Source organism: Enoplosus armatus, chromosome 1 (genome assembly GCF_043641665.1).
Source record: "Enoplosus armatus isolate fEnoArm2 chromosome 1, fEnoArm2.hap1, whole genome shotgun sequence".
In the NCBI taxonomy this organism is placed as follows: domain Eukaryota; kingdom Metazoa; phylum Chordata; class Actinopteri; order Centrarchiformes; family Enoplosidae; genus Enoplosus; species Enoplosus armatus.
The window spans coordinates 23,714,692-23,739,353 of NC_092180.1; the positions used below are offsets into that span (position 1 = coordinate 23,714,692).

General features: G+C 40.9%; 4 protein-coding genes across 5 annotated transcripts; 1 reads left to right on the plus strand and 3 right to left on the minus strand.

The window, feature by feature from the left end:
- Nucleotides 1-1,935: 1,935 nt before the first annotated feature.
- On the minus strand, nucleotides 1,936-9,127 carry heatr3 (HEAT repeat containing 3). The gene is made up of 13 exons (XM_070904961.1): nucleotides 9,065-9,127; nucleotides 8,683-8,783; nucleotides 8,209-8,318; nucleotides 6,981-7,121; nucleotides 6,473-6,768; nucleotides 4,471-4,561; nucleotides 4,089-4,243; nucleotides 3,685-3,767; nucleotides 3,368-3,504; nucleotides 3,073-3,161; nucleotides 2,602-2,745; nucleotides 2,353-2,529; nucleotides 1,936-2,076 (listed from the first exon to the last, which is right to left on the minus strand). The coding sequence occupies exons 1-13, from the start codon at nucleotides 9,110-9,112 to the stop codon at nucleotides 1,963-1,965; spliced, it is 1,686 nt and encodes a 561-aa protein (XP_070761062.1). The 5' UTR covers nucleotides 9,113-9,127; the 3' UTR covers nucleotides 1,936-1,962.
- A 2,503-nt stretch (nucleotides 9,128-11,630) lies between these two features.
- cnep1r1 (CTD nuclear envelope phosphatase 1 regulatory subunit 1) lies at nucleotides 11,631-14,393 on the minus strand. Of its 2 annotated transcripts, none has more exons than XM_070906672.1 (6): nucleotides 14,302-14,393; nucleotides 13,621-13,692; nucleotides 13,245-13,318; nucleotides 12,407-12,516; nucleotides 12,130-12,184; nucleotides 11,631-12,026 (listed from the first exon to the last, which is right to left on the minus strand). In XM_070906672.1, the coding sequence occupies exons 1-6, from the start codon at nucleotides 14,324-14,326 to the stop codon at nucleotides 11,985-11,987; spliced, it is 378 nt and encodes a 125-aa protein (XP_070762773.1). In that variant the 5' UTR covers nucleotides 14,327-14,393; the 3' UTR covers nucleotides 11,631-11,984. The 2 variants fall into 2 exon arrangements, with proteins under 2 accessions (XP_070762773.1, XP_070762782.1); XM_070906681.1 differs by having other exon boundaries at nucleotides 14,296-14,326.
- A 359-nt stretch (nucleotides 14,394-14,752) lies between these two features.
- LOC139286568 (arylamine N-acetyltransferase, pineal gland isozyme NAT-10-like) lies at nucleotides 14,753-16,755 on the minus strand. Its single transcript, XM_070907415.1, has 2 exons — nucleotides 16,188-16,755; nucleotides 14,753-15,941 (listed from the first exon to the last, which is right to left on the minus strand). The coding sequence occupies exon 2, from the start codon at nucleotides 15,934-15,936 to the stop codon at nucleotides 15,064-15,066; it is 873 nt and encodes a 290-aa protein (XP_070763516.1). The 5' UTR covers nucleotides 15,937-15,941; nucleotides 16,188-16,755; the 3' UTR covers nucleotides 14,753-15,063.
- Nucleotides 16,756-19,687: 2,932 nt separating this feature from the next.
- Nucleotides 19,688-24,201, plus strand: sdr42e1 (short chain dehydrogenase/reductase family 42E, member 1). The gene is given in 4 exon segments (XM_070903587.1): nucleotides 19,688-19,960; nucleotides 22,179-22,187; nucleotides 22,353-22,429; nucleotides 22,729-24,201. Coding segments are annotated over 4 exon segments (1,458 nt in total). The 3' UTR covers nucleotides 23,828-24,201.
- The last annotated feature ends 461 nt before the right edge of the window (nucleotides 24,202-24,662 follow it).

Consider the following 24,662-nt stretch of genomic DNA (forward strand, 5'->3'; position numbering starts at 1 on the left):
CATTTTTGATTGTATTAATAACTCATTTCAAAGTTTTACATACCACTGAATTCGACATATCCCAGGATTTTCCACCTCTTTAGTTTGAATTTTAAAAAATCGGGTAATCGATTAATCATTCAGACAACAAAATGTCCCCAAATTCTCATAATTTCCCAACAATTGCCACTGGTGACATCTTAAATTGCTAGTTTTGTCCGACCAACAGTGTAAAACCTTAAGATATTAAATATTGATAAACTGGAACTAGGACATTGCTCGAGCATTTTTGCTTTTAAAATGGCAATCAGTTATCTAAAGGGTTTATTATTTTTGTTACTCATCTGTCTACTCACTGATTAATCAGCTAATTCCAAATATAACGTACATGGTCTTCATCAAGTATCATGTGCTAACAGACTGTGTGGTGGGGGCCAAAAGTATCTGTTGTTTTGTTCTGCATTGTTTTGTTTTTATATTGTTTTAACACAATAAAATTCACCTCATATGTAGCAATAATATTCAGCAGCAAACCTAAATACTGCTCAATAGCGGTCATAGTTTGGCTACCTTTTCACTGACTAGGACAACATTTGCTAGGAGATAGAAAAATCCTACATACTAGTCCAGAAATTGATTAATCATATTCAAAAGAAAACAAACCCTGAAGAAAATGCTTAAGAAATCAGAATTTATTTCAAAAAAGGTATTCAATCATAACCTGATGACATATGCTCCCTCAAATTTATCTTTGTTTTTTTTAATCCATGATATGCAATTTTATTGACATTTCCCTGAAAAGTTGTGGGAACTCAGGGAGGCTGTGTCGGACTCTTACACCATAACTATCACTCAGTCCATTTTGACATGTAGGTAAATGCCATTTGTGGGTGCAAGTCACCGTTCAATCTTCACCATCTACTGCATTAATGAAAGCTAATGTGTTGACTTTAACTCAAGGCATTCAAGGCATGATAAACCACAATGCTGGATTTACATATTTCAAACGTGCAGAGTCGTAGAACAGGACTGTCAGTTGTAGCAACAAATTCCTGGTGTTAGTGACACCCAATCTATTTTCAGTTTGGGCAATTACTTCATAATGTTACTGACAAGAATGCTTTCAGTAGAAAGTGGGCTGCCGTAGTGATTTGCAGACAGAAAAGTTCACAGATTTACCACTTCATGCATGAGGGTGGTGCCTTGCAGAGTGTGCAATTAATGCTAAAAGATGGGCGGTGGAGCGAGTACAGAGAGGCAGAGGTAGAGAACATGTGCATATTTCTAAAGGCTAAAATGTCTTAATAGATTTTACTGGCAACACAACCTTGGCAGTGAGTGTGCCAAACAATTTCAACACTTTCTTTTTAAGCAAGCCAATTTGTTTCTCAACAAAATTATGATTCTATTACACAACATCTATAACTCAAAATATTCTCTTTGTCATGAAGTAGCAGATACTACAATCCTTCCTGGACCTGCAATTTCAAATAGCTCTGCTTCCTACTCCTTGCAGCAGAATTGCAAACAGCAACGTTTGGGCCAATTGAAACATGGGACAAAATTAAGGGTACACATATCAAAATCTGGTGTCAGGCTCTCCACACATGAGCTCTTAAAAATGTTACTGGGGGACATGAGAATATACAAAGTCAAGTCTGACAACCACTTTGGGTTGAATGATACATATCAACTGAGGGAGGAAAAATAAAAACTTTACTGCAACTTGCAGTAACAAGTGAGATGTCGCCCCATCTTTCTTCACAACAAATAAACTTTCACATCACTAAGCAAAATAGTAAATCATTATTTAGAGAATATTAACATTGAAACCAAGAAAGAAAAATAAAAAATAGTTTACGACCAACATAATAAATACTTGATGGTTTCACAACCATAGTCTGTTTCATTCTATGCTCCTGCCAGCATATCTGTCCAAACCATACAGGCTCAACTGATCGTAACGTGAAGTACTGACAGTCCTCATTTCTTCACCACCTTCTCCAGATAACCAATGAATCTCCTCAGGTTGACTTTGATGTTGTCAAGCACACACAGCTGCTGAGGGCTGTACTTGCCTCTCCCTTCTTTACGAATCTAGTGGAAAAAGAAAAGAAATTGTTATTAAAAATAGGAAAGATAAGCTAAGATGTCTTCTTGTTTGTTTCTTAAACACACATGCACTGAACTACTGTTGCTTATTAAAATCCATAAAGCCATTGTAAGCAATACCATTTACAAGAGGGATAAAATAAAATGTTCAGTGGTGGGAGGGAGGGATGGGTGGGTGGGTTAATAATCCCAAAAATGTTTGGGAATTGTGAAAAATCAACAACAACATATGTTCAGTAAAAGGAAACAAGTGTCTGGTACCTTGGCCTTGAAGACAGGTTGAAGCGCCTTCAGTGCAGGTAGTAACTGGATGTTTTTAGCAGCCGTCTCCGCCTCGTCTCCGTCCGCAAAAACATCAAACAAGGCATCGAGGGCTTCTCCATTTACAACCAGGTTGGCGTCCCTCGTGGCAACTTGAAGTAAGGCGCTTCCAATCATCTGTGGGGGCAGAGTTTCTTAGAGGAAGAACAAATATTCTAACAGAAGAAGAGACAGAGAGAAAAGTTATACCTGAAGGGTTTCAGCAGTGCCCTTCTCTTTGGCTAATGTGCTGCCAGTGATGCCCAGAATGGCGACGGCGTTGACCCTCACGCTGACAACATCACAGTGGGTGGCTGCTTCGCTCAGGCTCATCAGCTGCTGGGGGGTCATACACTAACAAAAACAAAAGCAAGCACACAGATATTGAGCTGTCCAAAATAAACATGGTCAACAGCGTTTAGTGTGAACTGGCAGTGGATTTTATAAGTTCAAGTCTAGCTTCTGTGCTGTCGCTGTATTCATTCAGACATCCCCGTCAACAAACATGGAAATAAGGTAAAAGGGTCCTCCACTCATTTTTAAGTTCAGTTTTCTTGTCAACTAGTCCAAAGTCTAACTAAAGGTGCTATTGAGTTGCATTGTGGGAAATGCAGGACCCAGATTTTGACGATTTGTTTTAAACAGCCAAAGGACAGGCTGAAGCTGTGGAGTATCCTGTACCTGGGAGATGTTTTTGGAAGCAATCATCTGTAAAAGAGACCGCATGGCGCTGATGACGGCCTCCAGGAACTCCTCATCTTTCGGGATCTCTGAAACATTAGAAATTGAATTGTAATTACTTTACAGATGTATTAGATGATTCAATATCGCAACTCTATACTGCTGTAACTGCTCATTCTAGGAATACACATTTCATACTATAATTTAATTGTGGTCTTTCACTTTTCACTTTCACAAATGATCATGTATTTGAGTGGAAAATACAACTCAACAAAAGGAATACTAAATGCAAGACCTGCTGCACCGAAAACCAGCGTGGACAGGTGCTGTGCTGCTTCCTGCAGGGCTGGCACTCCTCCCAGAGACTCGGCGTCCATGGTGGAGAGGATGCTATGGAGGCACGTCAGCGCCCGGGACTGTACGCGCTGCATCCTAAAGGAAAGGGGGAAAGATGGTTTTTGTCATAGAGCAGTGAGACTTTTCATTCAAGAGTAAATAAGTGTGAAAGAGATACACCAGTTCTCCTACCAACAAACCTCACCAGAGTGAAGACGGATTAGGTATCTGACATAGATATTGTAAACTTATTTTGATGAGAAGTGAGCAGCTTACTTTTTTATCAGGCCTCTCCAGGAGGGATTCTGATGGCACACATCCATGGCTTCCTTTCTGGGGAACTCTGTCTTTTTCAGGACCTTGAATCAAGAGGGGAAAAAACATATTACTAAAACCATTTTTATACCATTTAGTGTGGTTATATGTTTAACAGAAATCTCTATTAAACTGCACAGGTAAGTAATTCAGTTTGTTCAGCCTCAGGCAGAAGATGGGTGGGCTTCGCCGCATAATCAGAACCATATTTGTGGTTTGTTAATACAGCAAAGTGTACTAAAATGAGTTTAACTATATTCATGTTTGTCTAAACGTTCAGACACTCTAATGAACTCCTCCTTTCTTATAGCTATTGACTGCTGCCAACATGAGGTGTTACTGATGAAGCAGACAGGTATATTTGCCTTTTCAGGGATGCTGTGGTTGATTAAGGCCCCGTGAACCTCAGCTGACAAACACAGTGGTGACATAAGATTGGACACTCCATCACAAAGGCCATCCGGACCCATGTCGCTTTCATCACTGCTCGACTCCTCCTCCCACTCATCGTCAGATGGGTCTTAACGGGCACACATACATAGAAGTGGATCAGGGAAACAATAACAACGCTAGCAATGCAGAATAACAAAAGGCGTTTCTAGGCACTCAGATGACCTAATTTCATGTATTTCTTGTTATAATAGCCTTTCACATACGCAAATACATACTGGGTGGCAGTGTCATAGGAAATAATGTTGATGAAAAGTGCCTGGGGTCAGCACTGCTGTCCATGCCCACAACACTCACCATCAGAGCAGCACATGTTGACGATGATCTCTAAGGACGTTTGCTGGGCTGTCAGCAAGGCCGTTGCCTCTCTCAGCTCCTCCTTGTCCCTCTGGACAAAAACAAGCAGCCATGTGAGTCAACATCCTACCAAAACGATGACTGTTAGCACTGTTATCACCCAGTCTGTGTTCAGCTGCCCGCCACAAAAGCAAAGATTCATTTCTACGGATGCACTCAAACGTGTGATGAACTGTGATGCAAGTGAAACCTGCTTCAAGGGTGTCACTTTTGAAGGGAACATGAGGTTTAAGTAGAGCTCATCTATTCAGTCTCCTGATTACAACTGTGAGACAGAGAAATGTTCTCCATAACTGTATATATTTGCACTGCTTGTAGGAAAACTAAAGCTTGGATCGGGTTAACCCCATTGTGTAACCCACAATATTACATGGTTATTTTGGAAAGTCATCACGAATGTCACCCGCAATCTTGGTGCTCTGGCTGTGACTGAGATGAGAGGGACAGCTCTGTCTCGCCGAGGTCAGGTCTGGGGACTGTCAGCGTGGTGGAAGCCAGAAGCTGGTCCCCAGTTGAACCTCGCCGAGTGTCCCTAATCTGCTACCCCCGAACCCGACAGTTTGTCTGCTCTGTCAGTCTGGCTCGCACTCCAGAATGACTCATACGCCACCTTTTCACCTGGCATTAACATGCGCCTCAAAATACAAAACTGGATCACTTCATCACCATAAACACAGACTGCCATACATGTCCCACCCTAAAATTTACAGCATCTGAAATTGAGGGTAAACCTTTTATCTACAAGATCCATTTTTGTTAATGATATTATTTATTTGGATTTTGTCCAAATTGTTCCTTGAAATGGTCTGGACCTTATGTATACATCTTCAAAGAAATGCTCCTACACTTTGATTTATGAGTAATTAAAACCATAGTAAAAAGTAGCACTTTAGATAAAGAAACTCAAAGTAGCTTTAAGTTCAATTTAAAAGGCAGACTGCAGTGAGTGTAAAATAAGGACTACAATCAGGTCAATCCCAAATGCCCTCCCTCAAGCACTTAATCAGCCAATAGCAGGCCTCCAAGGTGTCATGTCATGGCCGCGTCACAGCTTCTGTGTCTTGTCTTGATTAAGACCACCCATTCTACTCTTTATATATGCTTCATTATATTGTAGCCTGAAGAAAGCTTATACAAGATATGTAAAAACCTTAAATGCGTTCAAGAAGGATAAATTAACCATTTCAAGTGTTACACGTCTGTGAAGGTTATGGAAAATGTATGTTCATCAAGTAAATGTTTAGTTGTCTGCATTTTTCCAAAACAGAACACCGTGGGAAACATTTCCTTAAAAAGTATACCGGCAAGTTTATATATTTAGAGTGGGTTTAATCTGTAATTTATGTCCTTTTTTTAACTTTCAAAACCATTTTCAAACTGAGACAAAGTTTTACATCTGAATACTGGATTTACTGGATTCATCCGAGCAATACCGGATTTTAGAGGCCAATGCTCCTACAGGTATTTGAGAGTTTAGAAAAAAGATGATATATGGCCGATTCAATTTGTTTTACACGTTTTGAAACATTTGTGACCAAGACGTGTACTGAGCAGGACATTTTACAGTTGTCAGAGCTCTCTGGTGGACAAACTAATGGTTTGTTTCTAAATGCCCTCAAACATTTCTTTGGCATTTCTGTACTGTACTCCTATTTATTGGCCAACATATGCACCGATACTGATATATATATATATATATATATATATATATATACACACACACACAATACCTTAATATTAGCCAATATAGCTGATCAGTTTTGCTCTCACAAGAACGGAAGCATGCTACTGACAGTGAAACAGGGTTCATTCATAATCTCTCTGACAAGAGCGATTTACTGTGTTCAAAGGTCAACTTGTAGGGCCAGAGGGGCTCTCAACCTGCTGTAAGCATAAAGAGGAAAAGCAACATATAGAGTGCTATATGTCAGATACCACTTACAGGCAAGAGGTCAGAGAAGTCGTTATCAGCCCTCGCAGCTTTTCCATTCCTCTTCTGTTTGGGTGCTTCCTCCTCCTCCTCGCCCATCTCCTCCACAGCGAGCTCTACTGCAGCCTGGTCTTCTGTGTCTGGCGCAGCTGGTGTGTTTCTTTGACGAACCTCTTCTGCTTGTCTGAGTTCGGGTATCAGTGTACCTGGTTCCAGATCCAGGCACTGTGACAAGGTGGCCACCACAGCGTTGAGGGTCTGGGCCTGACGGGCAGCAGGCAGACTGCCCTTCATGTTCCACAGTGTCCCTGTCCCACAGAGTGACACAGCAGGCAGAGTTAGAGCTCAGGAAGGCGTTTTCAAAACCTTACAGTCAGTATTCATCAACTACAGTGTTTGTTCCTTTAATTCATAAGAAACCTTTTTGACTTTTTTAATGTCATTTTCAACTTGTGTAAAGCTATTAAGTTATAGCTTTCAACAATTCATTTAAAAAGACATGTCAAGTGACAAATTGTACCTGCAGCCAATGTCCTGAGGAGAGTGTGTGCCATGCCTGGCTGGGATGACAGCAGCACATTCTCCAGGACTCCAAGCACAGCAGTGTTCAAGCTACACAGCAGCTCTGGGTTATCCTCAGTCACAGTGTGCAAACAGTGGGCTGGCCGAACACAAAGAGAAACCAAATTAGTGAGAGGTCAGACTTGACTAAGGCCTTTGTTACAAACAACAAGATTAAGATTTCTAAAAGCCCAGTGTCTGTACAGTAATAGCTATTATAGGACATTTGTAATGTCAATGACCAGTTCACACCCAGTTCACATGTCGCAAGTCATTTCTGTAATCAGCCTCATACGTTACAGAGCTTCATTTACACATTGTCATCACACAAACAACTATGAACATCAACAATAATATTGTAAGCAACATGTGGCCATAACTTTATACGTTAGGCAGAAATTTACCTAAAGATTTAAAAATACTGCACGTTTTCTTCTTTGTCTGTGTGAGCATGTAGTTATTATGAGCTGCACATGGTCTGAAAGGAATAGTTTGACATTTTATTGCTTTGGAGAGTTAAATGAAAAGATCGATGACACTCTCGTATCGGTATACTGAATATTAAGCTTGAGCCAGAAGTCACTTCGGCAGCATCCAGCTGCACTATGGCTCTGGTGCGGTTTCTACGTCCACAAGCGACATGTTATATATTGTTTGCTCAATCCGTACAAAAACCCAAGTGTAAAACAGCACGTTGTAGTTTTACAGGAAGTTATGTGCCAGACTATCTCTTGGCTTGGCGCGTTGACTTCCTGGAGTCGCCACTGGTTGCCCGACAGTGACGACAAGATTCCAGTCTTTACCTAATGCGAATCCAACCACCTGATAGCTCTAGTGTCATAGTTAACGTACAGACATGAGAGTGGCATCAATCTTCTCATCTAACTCTCGGCAAGAAAGCTGATAAAGTTAATTTACACTCAGTTGCCAGTTTATTATGCACACCTAGCTAAAAATAACACCGTCCAGCGATAAACCCCTCCTTCATGAAGGTTATAATGTAATCGTTTTTATGGCAACAGGACCTGTACTAGCAGTAATGGAAGTCCGTGTGTCCTGTCTGTATCGTGGCCAGCTAGGATGTACACACAACTTTATAAACCAATTATGACAACCACTATATTCATATATATACATATATATATATATATATATGTATATATATACAGTATATTCATTGGACCTACCAGCAGATATGGCCAGCTCCACGTTGTCGGGGTGTCTCTCCAGACACTGGACAACCACATCCAAGAGACCTGCTTTGTTGAACACAGACAGCGCCTGGCTGCTGCTCTCACTGATATATGAGAGACAGGTGGAAGACAAGAAACAAATGCACACAGACATCATGTCTCATCTCTGTGTGAATAATTTCAGATTATGGCAGTAACAGTGTCAAGAAGCGGACTTTTAGGTGAACTAAAAGTGCATTTTGTGGACTGGCTAGTGGGGTGAAGTAGGTAGCAGACACCTACTAGCCTCATGATCTGCTAACTAGTCAACAGCAGAAGACGATGATGATGCAGCTTCCAGGAGAGAAACTGCATGTAAGTATGGAATTAGCATGAAAACAGCATGCGTGCTCAGTAAAAACAGCCCCTGATAAATAAAAGGTTAAACACACCCTTCTGTCAGCCAGCTTACAAAACCTCTGGGCTTACCATAGATTCCACAACAGGTTCACAGCCTCATTGGCTACGTCCTCCACTGCATTCTTCTGGTCTTTCATCGGCACAGCAGCGCTCTCAAAACCAGCACAACACTAAAAAGAAAAATATGACAGATTACAACAAAACCACAAGCCATCATCCAGCCAAATATTATGATATTACAGCTCAGTCTGAAAAAGTATGTGATACTGTTTATGATTCACAACACCTATTGACCTCAGCCATGGTTGACAGTGAGCTTTTCACAAATTGCGATATATCTTTGCTCTGGGATGAAACCTAATTGCTGAGGATATGGTAGCCTGCTGTAACAGCTGCTGATGAGGAGGAACTGAAGTGATGGGGTGAGCTAAAAGCAGTGGCGGAGTCTCACCTCTCTGAGCAGTGCTGTCAGAGGAGTCATGACGTCGTGCTTCACCATGTCCTCACACACCTCCTGACCTCCACATGCACTCAGATTCCTGTCGGGGAGAGACGGCCCCAGACACACACTCATCATTTGGTCGGAGGAAAGCCGCTGCCAGAGATTGCTGTTTGTGTGTGTGTGTGTGTGTGTGTGTGTGTGTAAGAGAGGGAGAGCCTGGAGGTTTCCTGTGAGCAACTGTCTTATTTTGATATCCAGTACACAGAACCTGATTTAAGGTTTACTGGAGGACAATAGTCAGGACAGGGATCAAGGTCGTGATCTGATACAAAAACAAGTGTTGACTGTAAAGAGGATGATGATGATGATGATGACTGTCGTTGTGTTGTAACTGTTGTCAAATGTCATCACCACTGATGAATTCTTGTTTTTTGGGGAGAGGTTTAGGGGTTAAAACAAATGTAACATGCAAATGTGATCAGATTCCCACACAAATAAATGTTTCATTGTATACAATATCTCATAAGAGTGTAATAACACCAGCCATCAAATGACTAAAAAACCAAACAGCACCTTCTTTCATTTCACAGCCAGACTGTTTATTGTAGTATGGCGCCCCCTGTAGAAGTTACATGCCAAATACGTCTGTACCCCATACCCATAATGCCGTGCAATACCACACTGAAGATAAGGTAAGGTGTTTCTTTTCCTCCACTGTGTTTTCTTTTGTTTTGTGAGTATACTTGCGCTTTTCTTTATTCTCTTTAGCTGCTGTAGGCTATTTCTGTTATTTATTTTTTCTTGAGGTTTTTGGTTAAATGCTAAACATTGACACCTATAGTGGCATGTGCTGCTTATTCCAACATGGAAACATACGGTGTACAACATGTAAACCAAAAACTATGACTCAGACATAGATATCTTTAACTGGTTCAACATTTTCAAGCTGTCCAAATATGAAATCAAAGGTGGCCCTAATGATTTGCACAGGTTGTATAAACCCTAGAAGACAGCTGTAATAACGTTATCCTGATTCTAGTACTTTCAATACAGTTTATTATAACAAGAACCATTAGCATATAATCTGCCAAACTGCCATCCTACCTGCTGCAGTTTCTCATTAAAACATTGTGTGCACCCACGAGGTCTAACAAACATGTTGAATGCATTTTCTTTCACACAAAACACTATTTCATATTTCAAATAGCATGAAACCGGCTGCAGGAATCTGTTGTGTCACCTGCATGCTCGTACACGATACAAACGAAACAGGTGCCCGTCTATAAAAACAAGGCTCTGTAGCACTTCTAAAAAGGTCAAAAACTCCACAGGGTTACCTTTGAGCAGGTTTTCCCACCCTCACCACAAGGTACCATGCAGCATGCCGGATCACCCAAAGGGAGTGCAGCTGATGACGCTGTCTGAAATGAGCAAGGACTTCTAATTTGGCAAACAGTAGATCCTGCCTTGACCCCTCAAGAGGCCTCTTTCACAGAAGACATTTGACACATCTTAGTCTCCAAACTTGGTTCTGTTGGAGCAGTCACAGCACCAACAGCACTATTGACTCACCTGAGCGCCCCCGTGGCGGTCTCCCTGACAGCAGGGCTGCTGTCCAGCAGCATGGGCCCGAGGCGCCTCACAGCATCCCTCTGGAGGAAACCTGGGATGGTCTGACTCTGCTGCACCACCCGAGAGATGCTGGCACATGCAAACTCTCGCACATCTGCACTGGGACTCTGCAACTATGGACATGTACACAAAACATGACATTAACTATATGACCAGACATGCTTCAGACTTCAGAGTACTCATATACACCAACCACTAGCTGCACTTCTCCAGCACATGGAACAAGAGGACATAAAACCAGCCATTAACGATCATCTACAAGTTCATTTAGACAAAAAAAAATCTTTTTTTTTTACAACAAACGCCTAAATATGAGTCTTTAGAGTGACATCACACACAAGTGAATGCTCATTACTGGACTAACTTAAACTCGAGATCAAGTTAGTTATACCAATAAAATATACACCCCCTGTTTAATGTTGCATTGAAATGTTTAAATGCCTATCCACTATGTAAGGAACAAAAGAAATCGGCAGCTTGCTAAAACGTAACTCCTGTGAGAGAACAGTTTTAAACTGTGTTCATACTTTCTCCAGCAACTCCGCAGCTGGGCAGCAATCATCCCCGTGGTCTTCCTCTTCAGCGTCCGCTTCTTTCACAGCATTAGCCGGCAACCCAGCCGTGTTGAACTGCGGACGTTTAAATTTAGTGGTTTTACTTTTACCCATTTCAACCGCTGTTAAAGTGCGAACTGCGCATGTAACGTGTCTTTTTCCTCTTGTACACCCAGATGTAGCGACCAGAATTCAAAGACACACTTCAGCTCCTGTCTGGTTCGGGCCGGCCATGTGGAAGATTGTTCCCTGCCGTAAAGTGGTCGTTGTTAACAGAAAGCAAAGGAGCTGTCGCAAAACCGTGGGGAGCGCAACAACACAAATGTAAAAGATTTTGGGAGTTTATAACAAGAGAGACATAAACAGGAGACATGCTTTCACACCTGATGTATTTATTAGGTAAATAACTTTAAAAATAGAAACATTTAGATAAAACACATGCTCAACATCAGAAACCGAGATGAACACATCTGAACTCACACTGGATGAGTAAAATATCAAAGATTATGTGAGCAGATCGGCAGCTTCGATGGTGACGTCAGCACAGCAACACTGTTAAAAGGCCCCATCAGTTCATTTCTTATTTCTTCCAACTGCATTTCCATTGTGATGACGAGGTCTGCCTCAGTGCTGCTCCCCCCTTGGTGCTGTTCAGACCATCCAAAGGACTCAAGACACTGAGAGAGCAGTGGCTATCAACAAAGACCAGGTACATTGTTTGACCACTCCACTCAAGCTAGTGGTTACTGGATGTTCGGTCGTGGCTTGAGAATAAGTTTCCCCGTCTGTGAAAAGACGGAAACACGTCGGGCGTTAACAATTTTAACAAAAATACAAGACGTCGGAGCAGACTACAGGTCACGACATCAAAGAGATTTGTCAACTCACATCGTCACAGGACATGTTGTATTCTGCTAAAACTGTCCGACAGCGGGCAGCAATACTGAAGGGGCAAAGGTCAAAGAAGTTCACCAGTAAGCCAAGAACTTGAACATGAATCAATCAGTTATAAAAGTGCAATTACCCAAACATTTTTTGCATGATCTACACTTTTCTGTCAATGGCTGAGATTGGATGTGTGATGTCAGTGCAGATGCTGGAATTATGAGTCTGACAACACATGCAAACATGCTACTTCATATTAACTGCAACAGACAAAAGATACATTGATGGGGCTACAACTCGTTTGTGTATCCCAGCAAAGAAGAGAGCTATAAGAGTGATGCAGCTGATGGTGAAGAAGGGATGATTCCACAGTGATGAAAAGAAAGAGACCTGCAGAGCAAGAGGAACAGAGCAACACAAATCATGAGCTCAATAACAAAACTTTCACTTTTACAGATCCAAGTCATCCAAGAGAGATTTTGGTTATCCAACAGTAGCTAATAAATCCGGTAAAAAAAAGGCCTCACTTTTCAACCTAAATCCTATCAATCAAATGTGGTAAGGACATGCAAAGATCTAGCATAGAAAATTCCCACGGCATTGTTTCTTGAGATTTTCCCCACATAACCTCTCCAAATTGTTAATTATATGACCTAGTCCAGATTGGTGCATTTACTTGAAGTCCCTTGAAGAGGGACAGTTAAGTCAATTTTGATATGGTGGTGTAAGAAAAACAGCTCCACTTAAAACACATCGATACTTTCATTAGACGCAATAGCTTTCTCTGCAGTCTGAAATTGAGCTAAATCCTGCGATGGTTTTGAGACGTGGGAACATTTTCTAATTCACAGCTGTCAGCCCTCATAATCATATTGTAACACTTTATACGAAATATCTGTTATCTATTAGCTCACAGACTCGGTGTCAACGGACAAACAGCAAAAAAAGAAATTGTCAGCTGCTGATAAAATAATGTATAGTCTCAATGATGTAATTCCCACATTAGGAAGACAATCTTCATGTTTATTTGCTGTTGGCTATATTGTTCAATAAAAAGAGCACAATTCCCTTTAAGTCATAAACTACACAACTAGACATGTTCGTTCACAAATACATACCTTCTGTGTGTCGGGGTCTATTAACCAGTTCCAAGCCCCAGTAGCCGTACAAACAGACACCACAATAAGAATCACTGAAACAAGACAGGACAATGAGACCCAGTGCAACAACATGACATATGTAAGTAAGTAAGTTTTATTATTCATATTGGTTAACACAGGTTACAAGTCTTCTGATCATGACTGCACCAACTTCTACATTTACTGTCCTTGGTGAGTGGGGGCTTCTCGTGATTCTCTTGTTTGATAATCATCAAATGTAGGGTTCAAATCCATGAGCATGAATAAATAGGGTTTACCAGCTAATACATTTTGGCAAATTACCACTACATGTTCCCTGCCATAGTTTTAACAATCTCCACCAACAGTTACTTACTTCTCCACCTGCCAGTTGCAGGTTGCAAACAGGAGACATACTCTGTCAATCTTCTCTCAAAAGCCTTCAGGTCTGAAACAAAAATGGGCACAATAAAAACACATTGTATCTGGACCTAATATCATGGCTGCATGACCTAGCAACTTCATCACTTCAGTTCAGTGAAATGATCCCTCCCCTTGACAGATTTATACAGACTTTTAACATAACTAATGTCAACCTCAGATCTAAAGCCCAGTTTATGTCAGCTTATATCTAAGTTGTTACTACAAGTATATAAACTGAAGTGAAGACAGAAGCAGCGTGACTGAATGAGGATCCAAAACGTTTGCGATCGTTTCTCTTAGAGGCTGATTGTGGCACACTGACTGCTGGCAAATCTAAGCTGTCTACATAGCGACTTCCCGGACAAAAGAAGCTAGCAGATTTAACAACGGAATATGTGTTAGCTAATAACTATACAAGCGTATGAACGACTGAATGTGTACTATCAATTAAGCTAGCAAACATGCTAAGTGTCGTGAGCAGACTAGCCAGCTAATTTAACGTTGCACCGGGCTTTGTAACATTTTAGGATGTTTGTTTTGAATTATGTTAGTGATTACAGCTATAAGCCTAAAAGAAAGGCAGCTATTCAAAATGTGGTAAGTTAAATAGCTTTCTGTATTGATTAACAGTTACCTTCGGCCTGTTCCAGGGAGTTCATAGCTGAGCCTAGTCCCAGCAGCCTGCTGTTGGCTGTGCCCCTGCTTCCCCTCAGCTGAAGGACAGGCCGCATAGACCAATCCGCATTGGCTGTGACCTTAGCTCTAACGTCATTGGGTGTAAGCCAAATAATGGGCGGTACAAATATCAAATGTCCCGCCTCGTACCCTCTGGTCCACTAAGCAGCGCAGACTGGCCCAGGGCCTCGAAACGGCGCTGTTTTTAAGGTGCCAGTCTGGAGTTCTCCCAAACCCAAATATCACAAATAGACATTCAATTTGACACAATAAACAAAATATATAACAATAATGCACTTAATAACAATCCAATATATTTGAGAAGAAATATGGTAATAATAAGATCATTGTACTCAAAATGCATGTACAAATATACAGTTCAAATATGTTTATTAATTAATGTAGTTTTAAATGTGCTTTGCACTGACCATGACAGTTCAGTTTGTTACATATTTGGAAATATGTAAATTATTTAAATGTACTCAATGACTTCCCAACTCTGGACCTGCAAACATGGCATTGAATGAAATGGCACAACACAAGTACTGTTTATTATTCTTTCAGTGATTACATGACATCATTAACATTACAAAAAAAAAAGAATCAAAGCACTGTTGTATTTTCAAAATAGATGATTCTTCAACAAGCTGGTCAGTCATGAAATCACCACAGGTTGTAACGTTATTTCAGGACAATTTCAAAACAGAACATGTGTTGTTTTTCAGATTGTGTAGCATACTTTTTTGTTTACAGATTGCAGTTTGTTCTGCAGCTTTACATTGAACTTTTCCCTCAGAGTTTCCTCTATCTCATCATCTGTTATGTCCCTCATATCTAAGACATCAACACCTTCTTCAGGTTTGTAGGTGACCTCACTGTAGGTCCAGCCAACAAGGACTCTGAATCCTGTTGGGGTTTGCAAAGAGCAGATGGACTTATGGAGGAACAATGAAGTAGGGTCTGTTTGAAGTGTGTTGTTTATCTCAAAGAAATGATCGGCCTCACGGGGAACCAAGGTGAAGCAGTAGATCTGCCTTGTTTCCTTCCTGTTCACCAGACTTGATTTGGCAAAGTCTGGATTGAGAACCTCTGGCTTCCTACCAGTCTTCTCCAGCAACCACGAGTCCCCCTTGTCTGTGAGATGAAAGACACCCGCTGCTTGAGGTTGGTCCTTTCCAGAGACGAGCTCCAGGGGCTCCCACATTTGGGAAGACACCCCAAAGCTTACATCTGCTATATAAGCCTTTCCATCAATGATGACCTTGTTGATGAGATGGGTTTCAGTGGTGTAAAAATCATTGCTGGCACTGCAGAAAACTGTAGAGCCCAAGGTTGTGGTGTCATAGCCCATTTCTCTCAGCGCCCAGCCAAACAGGAAGTTGTTCTCAAGGCACCAACCCCCACGGCAGCCCCTCACTATCTTATTGAAAATGATCTCAAGGTCCATGATGATCCTCTCACCACAGTGAACACTGAGGTTTTCAAAGGGAACTGACATGACGTACTGTTTGTGGATCAACTTCAGTGTTGCAAGATCTGGTTTGTCAAAAGAGCCATGGAAGCCAATCCTTTTGAAGTATTCCTCCAAGTTCATCTTGCCTGTAAAATGCAGGACATTGCATGAATTTACAGGACCGATCTACCTGCTGCAGTTCTACTCAATTTTACAAAGTCGTCTCAATCGTCTCAAAGCTTAAAAGGCTTCACAGGGATTTATTATTATTATTTATATATGGATGATATACGATATGTGAAACTTCAAAATGTTCAAATTCCCCATATATAAAGTTTGAGACTCACAAAATTTTGCAACAGAAATTATGCAGCAACCGTGTTTAACCTTACCTTACAGAAGTTGATCGAGCAAGCAGTCAAAATCGTGTTTTCTGGGGACACGGAACTGTTCGCTTCGCCACAAAAAAATGCAACTCAGCAATGTCTTCCAGGGGAACTGAGCTGGAAAGGCTTTTACTTTGTACTGGCGTTTATGGCCAGTAAAACTTTATTGCGATTGGGGAGGTTGATGATTTGCTTGGGATTCGTGTTAATAAGTGCTGTATGTGTTGCTTCACAGCGGCTTCACTAGCCTATGGGACGGGGAACACGGGGAACAGACAGATAATAAACGAAACATGTCGCACACGTCTTGTAATTACATGAGTTCATACTGACGCTAATTACCGTTTAAATGTACGTACTTGTATTGATCTGTTTCGTGTCTGTCACATGAGTGAAAAGAAAGCGCCACGTCTACTTGTAGTTTCGTTTTGTCGAAGTTGTCTGCCTGTCTGCATGGCCGGATTTATCCTAGGGCAGGGGTCACTAACAGGCGGACCCGGACGCCGTCCTGTACGGACCCGGACCTATAATCAATAAATTATTAAGGGATTTTAAATTTTGACGGGGCGCTTCTATTTTAGCCGGCGCAGCTTTTCTAGTCTTTGCGGCGCTGGTTCAGCAGATCAGGAAACTTATAGACCAATTGCATACGAGTTAAGCCAGCCCACGTCACGCTACTCAGCCAATCAAATCTGTGCATTCCAGGCGACAAACATTGCGACTCTGAATACAGACAGACGAGAGAGGTGAGATGAAGAGAAGACACATTATTTATTGTGAAATTGGTTGAGACTGTTAAGTCAAGATGTGAAACAGTTAACAAAGAAAAAGAGGAACTCAAGCTGCTGCTACACTTTATTTTGTTTTTCTAAAATTAAGCGCTTTATTTTAAGATGCACAATTTTTCAAAAGCTATTTTATTTATTTTCTCTATTATCTCTCTAATGCAGCCCTTCTTTACTTAATGAGAGAAGAACATTATACATATCTACAGTATTATATATCTGTATAGTAAAATGTTTTTGAATTGTACTTTCTTTATTTGATTTGACAGTCACTTGTTGATGACATGCAGACGTTGATACAACTACTAGACCACTTCAATATATATCACACTAAATCACAATGCAAGTTAGACATTATGATGTTCTGGACCTTTGCTTGAGCAAATTTTCTCTAACTGGACCTCTTCGAACTTTAGTTGAATACCCCTGTCCTAGGGGGCCCGGGGCAAAAATGTGTTCTTGGGCCCCTGTTGGCCCCCACAATACACATCAGTTTCATTATTCTTACGTAAAAGTGTCAAAAAAAATACACTGGTACAAGCTTCTAAACTGTGAATATTTTCTCCTAGTTTTCTCTGACAGTACACTCCACATTTTTGGCTGTTGGTCAAAAAATAAATAGGTTTGAATACGTTAATATGAGCTCCAGGGAATAGCGAAAGGCATTTTTCACTATTTTCACATATTTCATACACTGAGCAATCAATTTATTATTAAAGAAAATAATTGTAATGTATTGATATTGTAATGTAATTGTAAAATGTATTGATAATGAAAGTAATTGTTTCAGCCTACAGTACTTCTGTGATGGAATAATACTACCTTGACCCAGGTTTCCTGTGTGCTAATTACCTGACAGAGGAAAAAAATGGAAGCAATTTGTTAAGACACAACTTTACAACAAATTAGTACAATTCAAACTAAAACAATGAATGTCTAAAAACTAGATTTTGACACAGGTTTCCTCTACAAGACCAAGCATTTTTCGTCTGGCATTGCCTCCAACAATCAGAATTAAACATTTGTAATTTATCATGCACATGGCCACTAGATTCCCTGAAGCTGTACAGAGGTTCTGCTCCAGTTCTTTTCTAGAGTTTGTCTTTCCTCTAAGGTTCGGTACCACCCGTGATCTAATTTTATATAAGGATTGTTGGATAAAGTTATGCATGAACTACAGATCACACAGGTTATATCCTCCGCTTATCATCCTCAGTCTCAAGGTGCCATTGAGCGCTACCATCAGACTCTCAAGATCACAATTAAAACCCACATTGTGAGCTATGGAGGAGACTGGCATTCAGTTTTTGTTATTTGTCATCTGGGATTCTGTCAATGAATCAACTGGGAAGTGATCTGATGCTTATCCCATTCCAAGACTAGACTGTATTGACTACTTATAACAACTTGAGGACAAATCCCTCCATGGAGTGCGCTTTAAAAGTGCTGACTTCTGCTCAGGAGGCTCAGGAGGTTCCTGTGAGTTACAGAATGGTGTTCTCGTATGTGAGTGGAGACCCACTGCTCATCCAACCAATGAGGACTGGCCCAAGGTACCTCCACACAAAAAATACTATGAAACAGTAAAGTGAATTTGAATCATTTTATTTTAAGACACATCCAGCAGTTGTCAGCAAATGTAGTCAGATGAACAACACAGTTTAGGATATTCTAACGCTTGTTGGTCCATTTCAAGAATTGCCTTTGTGTGGCCAAGAAGAGGATCCAAGCTTCTGTCAGGTAGAGGTGGATGCCTTCTCCATTTCCTCCTCCAGCCTTCTTACAAAATCACAGGCTCAGACATTTTCAGAGGGAAAAGATACAAAAGTTTATGAGCATAACATTTAAGCGTGAGTGAGTACACATAATACAGATGAGACATCCAGACATGACAGTCTACATTATCAAATAGCTTGACAACATAGAACTTGAAGCTCTGTAGATTAAATTGATATAAGCAGGTGATAAGCAAAGTACATAACAATGGCAAACAACTTGAAAATAACTTTTCCTTGGTCAGTAACACATGTTCCTTTCAATAACTCATGATGCTCTGCTCTTACACACACTAATACCAGGCACAAAAATGTTTGGCAGACCAGTGTTTGGGACCTTGATACTTCACCAAAGTAAGCACCAGTGACTCACAGTAATTATTAACACTCTTTAGCATGAGCTGTTCTGTATTTTTCTCCACACTTTTGCATTACTCTCGCACAGATTAGTATTGGTTTCATGTGTTAACTCATAACATTGAAATGACACATTCAAATTGCTGTTTATCTTTACTTTAAAAAAAATAAATAATACAACTGCAACTGAAATTCAAAGCATTGTTAGTGTTTCAAATAGATAATTCCTCAACAAGCTGCTCCGCCTGGTCCCTCATGAAATCACCACAGGTTGTGACATTATTTCAAGTCAGTTTCAAAACAGAATATGTGTTGGATTTCAGAGTGTGTACCATGATTTGTTGCTCACAGGCTTTAGTTTGTTCTGCAGCTTTACATTGAACTTTTCCCTCAGAATTTCCTCTATCTCATCATCTGTTATGTCCCTCATATCTAAGACATCAACACCTTCTTCAGGTTTGTAGGTGACCTCACTGTAGGTCCAGCCAATGAGGGCTTTGAATCCTGTTGGGGTTTGCAAAGAGCAGATGGATTTATTGGTGAACAATGAAGCAGGGTCTGTTTGAAGTGTGTCGTTTGTCTCAAAGAAATGATCGGCCTCACGGGGAACCAAGGTGAAGCAGTAGATCTGCCTTGTTTCCTTCCTGTTCACCAGACTTGATTTGGCAAAGTCTGGATTGAGAACCTCTGGCTTCCTACCAGTCTTCTCCAGCAACCACGAGTCCCCCTTGTCTGTGAGACGAAAGACACCCGCTGCTTGAGGTTGGTCCTTTCCAGAGACGAGCTCCAGGGGCTCCCACATTTGGGAAGACACCCCAAAGCTTACATCTGCTATATAAGCCTTTCCATCAATGACGACCTTGTGGATGAGATGAGATTCAAGGGGACCAAAGTCACGGAGAATACTGTTGAAAACTCTGGAGCTCAACATCATGGTGTCATAGCCCATTTCTCTCAGCGCCCAGCCAAATAGGAAGTTGTTCTCAAGGCACCAACCCCCACGGCAGCCCCTCACTATCTTATTGAAAATGATCTCAAGGTCCATGATGATCCTCTCACCACAGTGAACGCTGAGGTTTTCAAAGGGAACTGACATGACATGCTGTTTGTGGATCAACTTCAGTGCTGCAAGATCCAGTTTATCAAAAGAGCCATGGAAGCCAATCCTTTTGAAGTATTCCTCCAAATTCATCTTGCCTGTAAAATACAGTATATGACATGAATTGATGACACTTCCTAATAAGCCAAGGCATACTAAATAAAGCCGTTAGTGAAAGCTTAAAACCTTTATAAAGCATTAACAGATGATGAGGCCCATGAATTTAAAGGACCCATCTACCGGTTTCAAAGTTGCACTTCATTTTGCAAAGTCATCTCTAATGTCTTAGAGCTTAAAACAATAACACCTTGTCATCTTTACATGACAAAAATGTTCATGTTAATATAGAAATGTGTAGAAGCAGTGCTGAACTCTCAACTTATGTTTATTTGTGCAAGTAATAGAGCAAAACGTTTTAAGTTGAAAGAGGTGTAGGCTATAGGCCCATCAGAAATTACCGTGGAACCCTTCACTATCCTCCTGAAGCAATACAAAGCTTTTTATAAAACTTATAAACGTAACGAGATAGTCTCATATCGCATGTGTAAACACTAAACAAAAAAACAAAAGTAACATGCCACGCCCTTCAGTGTTGGCAACATTTATTGCACCCCTTAATTCATCGATCCTATCTTGGATCACCTGGACCAGCGTTTAAAACGCCCTCTTACCTTTGGAATGTGACGAAACCTTCAACTGTGGGTTGTTGTTTTTGCAGTTTACAGCTCCCAGTATAACATGACGTAGTTGTCCCCGACTCGAATAGTTGCTTGTTTGTGCTCATATCGTCGCTAGAGGCGCTATCAGCCAATTATTTACAGATTCCTTCTGTTTTGTTAAAATGTCACTGGGTTTTTTTCTTATGTTGGCTACAGGTTAAATGATAGAATGGGGATAATGTACAGCTCAGCAGGGGGGCTTAAACGTATGATTTATGCATTAATAGTCAAAGATAGTACAGTGTCCAATTCAGACACTACACTGACTGGGCATAATATAGTCTTGACAATTAAAAAAATCAAACATATAATGGTATTTTCCTAATTTTACTGACACTAATTAGTAATACGTGTTTTTGTTTAATGGCTACGACGATTAAATACTTAATTTTACCACTTTAAAACATTTCTTTGTTATATCTCCGCTTTTATTCTGAAGGGTCGACATGCATACCGGAAGTCTTTTTGTTGCCGGCATAAACGCATCAAGCTAAAGTAATTAAGATTTGACATCCGTGTACCACTTTCAAAATAAAAGCCTCGCCGGCGAACAGAGAGAAATCACAATGCATGCAATGACATTTTCAAATCCATAAGCCTAAAATCACATGGTTACTTGACAATTCTACAATTATAAATAATCGATTAGTGTTTTTAATATGTTACGATGAATTTCAATTACAATCAGTTGCCAATCAGTCAATCACTGTTTTATACCTTATGGTGTGAAGGTAAAGTCTCCTCACTTCCTGTATTATCCTGCATCTTTGTACGTTCACTTGCTTGTGCTGGGGCCGTTTTGAGACGCGTCCAATTGCAGAGCGATATGGCGTGTTTTTGCGTAAATTACGTAACAAAAAGCACGTACACTACCGACCAAGGAAGTGCACGCCGGTGCTCCCACACCAGTACAACAGTAGAGTTTTGAATGAGTGACATTAACCAATTATTACGGTCGTTTTCTACCCGGCTTATGTTGAGGTTGGTACCAACAGTGAACACGTGAACTTGAATAGTTAAGAGTACAGGCCGTGAATATAGCTTAACTATTGTCCGTGCATGTTACAGCGTATTAACGCTACGTTGTTGCATAGTTTGACGCATGGTATTCTTAATAACCCCTCAAGTGTCAGTGTTGTGGTTTGTAAACTGGGTAGGCTGTAATAATAATGCTAGAATACATCTGTAGTGCGTGGTCCGCCTAGAAGTAATGTTAATGCATTCAGCTTATTAGGTAAAAGGTTTAACTAGCCAAGTACAAGGTCAGTGAAGTAGCATGCAGACTGCTAGTTAGGTAACGTCAACTCAGCAGCTTTTTTTTTCTGGTTTGTGAATGTTGAATTTAGACATTTATGATGATGCCCTTGTGTGTATTTCTTAAACATATTGTCGTTTTCCTAATAATATGTCTAATCCTCTCTTCTGCAAACTCACAGATTCGCCCTTCTGCAATGGGAAATGCACGCGCTAACACGTTTTTGATAACTGGGGGATGTGGCTATTTTGGATATCGGTAAGGACAATTTCACATTGTTTGTTACTGAAGAAAACTAATAGTACACGCACAGTCTGTAAACCCTCAGTAAAGATTTGCCTTACAGTGCTGTCACACTGCTTTACCACCACAAGGTGGCGTCATCGCACCAGTTATCTCAGTTAGATTGGATCTTTGGCAGATTTAAATGTAGAAATAGATGCAATTATTGTATTTTTGTCATAGATGTACAGTTTATTCATTTATTTATTGTGTTAAAATGGATGTAATGAGTTTCATACAGAGATGAATTAATATGTAATAACTTTCCCCTGCAGCCTGGCATGCTCCCTGCATAAAAAAGGAGCCAAAATCATTCTGTTTGACACAGTCCCTCCAAACCAAGAAGTGCCAGAGGACATTGTTTTTGTTCTAGGAGACATACGTGAGTACGCACAAGTTGAGAAGGCCATCGCTGGTGTGGACTGTGTATTCCACATCGCCTCCTATGGCATGTCTGGCAGGGAGCAGCTGAACCGGCATCTGATTGAGGCGGTGAATGTTCAAGGCACACAGAACGTCCTGAAGGCTTGCGTTGAGCACGGAGTGTCCAGGCTTGTTTACACCAGCACCTTCAACGTGGTGTTCGGAGGCCAGGTGATAGAGAACGGGAATGAAAGCCTCCCTTATCTACCTCTCCATCTTCACCCCGATCACTACTCCAGAACCAAGTCTCTGGCTGAGATGGCAGTGCTGAAAGCTAACGGCACAGCACTGGAGGACGGCTCCGGGGTGTTGAGAAGCTGTGCACTGCGTCCAGCAGGAATCTATGGGCCTGGTGAGCAGAGGCACCTGCCCAGGATAGTTGGCTACATAGAGAAGGGGATCTTCAGGTTTGTTTATGGTGAACCCAGCAGCCTGGTGGAGTTTGTCCATGTGGACAACCTGGTGTCAGCACATGAGCTTGCTGCAGAGGCTCTGACCTCAGAGAAGCAGCACCGCTCTGCTGGACAGGCCTACTTTATCTCCGATGGCAGGCCTGTCAACAATTTTGAATTCTTCAGACCTCTGGTAGAGGGCTTGGGCTATCCTTTCCCCAAGCTGCGCCTTCCTGTCTCTCTCATTTACTTTGTTGCATTTCTCACAGAAATGATTCACCACCTCATCGGGCCCTTCTATAATTTCCAGCCACTGCTGACACGCACAGAGGTGTACAAAACTGGTGTGACGCATTACTTCAGCATGGCAAAAGCCAAGGCGGAGCTCGGTTATGAGCCCCAGGAGCACAACCTGGATGAGGTGGTTCAGTGGTTTCGAAGCAGAGGCCATGGGAAGAAATCTCACAGCTCTTTCCTCAGCCGATTGCTACTGGACATCCTGTTTGTTGCTGCCTGTGTAGCTGTGGCTCTCTCTTTGCTTCCAGTTGTTGGTAGCTGATGAGCAGCTAAAGTAAAAATGTAATTCTCACATTTTTCCAAAATGCCATATGCCCCCAAGACTGGTCTAGAACCAGGTTGTTTACGTGTCTTAATATGAACAGGGCCATGTGCACACTTATTTCAAAAATCAGCTGTCTACAGACCAACTCAATGAAAGCATGTTTACTGTGACACCCATCACATGTGAAAATAATCATATAATCTCTGTACCTTTTTTAAATGTCCTAATGTTACATCCTAGTTATAGTCACTTTCAGAGACTATATGTCAAATGCTACCTCTTCTTTCCACAGTTAGCTTTCAAAAGAACATATCTGGGGGCAAAGTCTGATAATGACTTAAGACATACATGTTTTTAATGCTGTTTTTGTGGAACCGTCATTTATAATAAAATGCTAAAAAAAAAAAATGTTCTGAATAAAACAGCATGAGGCCAATGTGGTTTGTTTGATTATTAACCTGGATTCAAGGTTGACATATTTTTTTTTGAATTTTTTTAAGACATACACTTTGCATTCAGTTCAGTTCTACTTGAAATTAATCATAATACTTGTATGCAGCTCAATATAAGCTCAGAATAATCCTTCACTTTATTGAATCATGTCTTTGATACTTCTCTATCTTTTTTAACTCATGTTTTGTGACCAAGATCATAATGTTCCTATGAGGACCTATAGTTAGCTATGATAATTGGACACGATCCTAAAATGGATCATATACACTTAAGTTTGGGCGATGAGAGAATATATTATCTTTATATCATCAGACTAAAAAAAAAGGTGGATAAACTTGAGTTTTAAATAGCTTTGCCCTCCATATTACCAATTCACTGC

Excerpts from the sequence above, each read along its gene's own strand:
- LOC139286568 (XM_070907415.1), bottom strand. The coding sequence starts at position 15,936 with ATGAACTTGGAGGAATACTTCAAAAGGATTGGCTTCCATGGCTCTTTT.
- cnep1r1 (XM_070906681.1), bottom strand. The coding sequence starts at position 14,326 with ATGAACTCCCTGGAACAGGCCGAAGGTAACT. Across the intron at positions 13,693-14,295 it reads GGAACAGGCCGAAGGTAACT|ACCTGAAGGCTTTTGAGAGA; the intron begins GTTAATCAATAC and ends TTTTTGTTTCAG. Across the intron at positions 12,027-12,129 it reads ACAACATGTCCTGTGACGAT|ACGGGGAAACTTATTCTCAA; the intron begins GTGAGTTGACAA and ends GTCTTTTCACAG.
- heatr3 (XM_070904961.1), bottom strand. The coding sequence starts at position 9,112 with ATGGTGAAGCACGACGTCATGACTCCTCTGACAGCACTGCTCAGAGAG. Across the intron at positions 6,769-6,980 it reads CCTCAGGACATTGGCTGCAG|GGACACTGTGGAACATGAAG; the intron begins GTACAATTTGTC and ends TCTGTGGGACAG. Across the intron at positions 3,768-4,088 it reads ACCACAGCATCCCTGAAAAG|GTCCTGAAAAAGACAGAGTT; the intron begins GCAAATATACCT and ends TCTTGATTCAAG.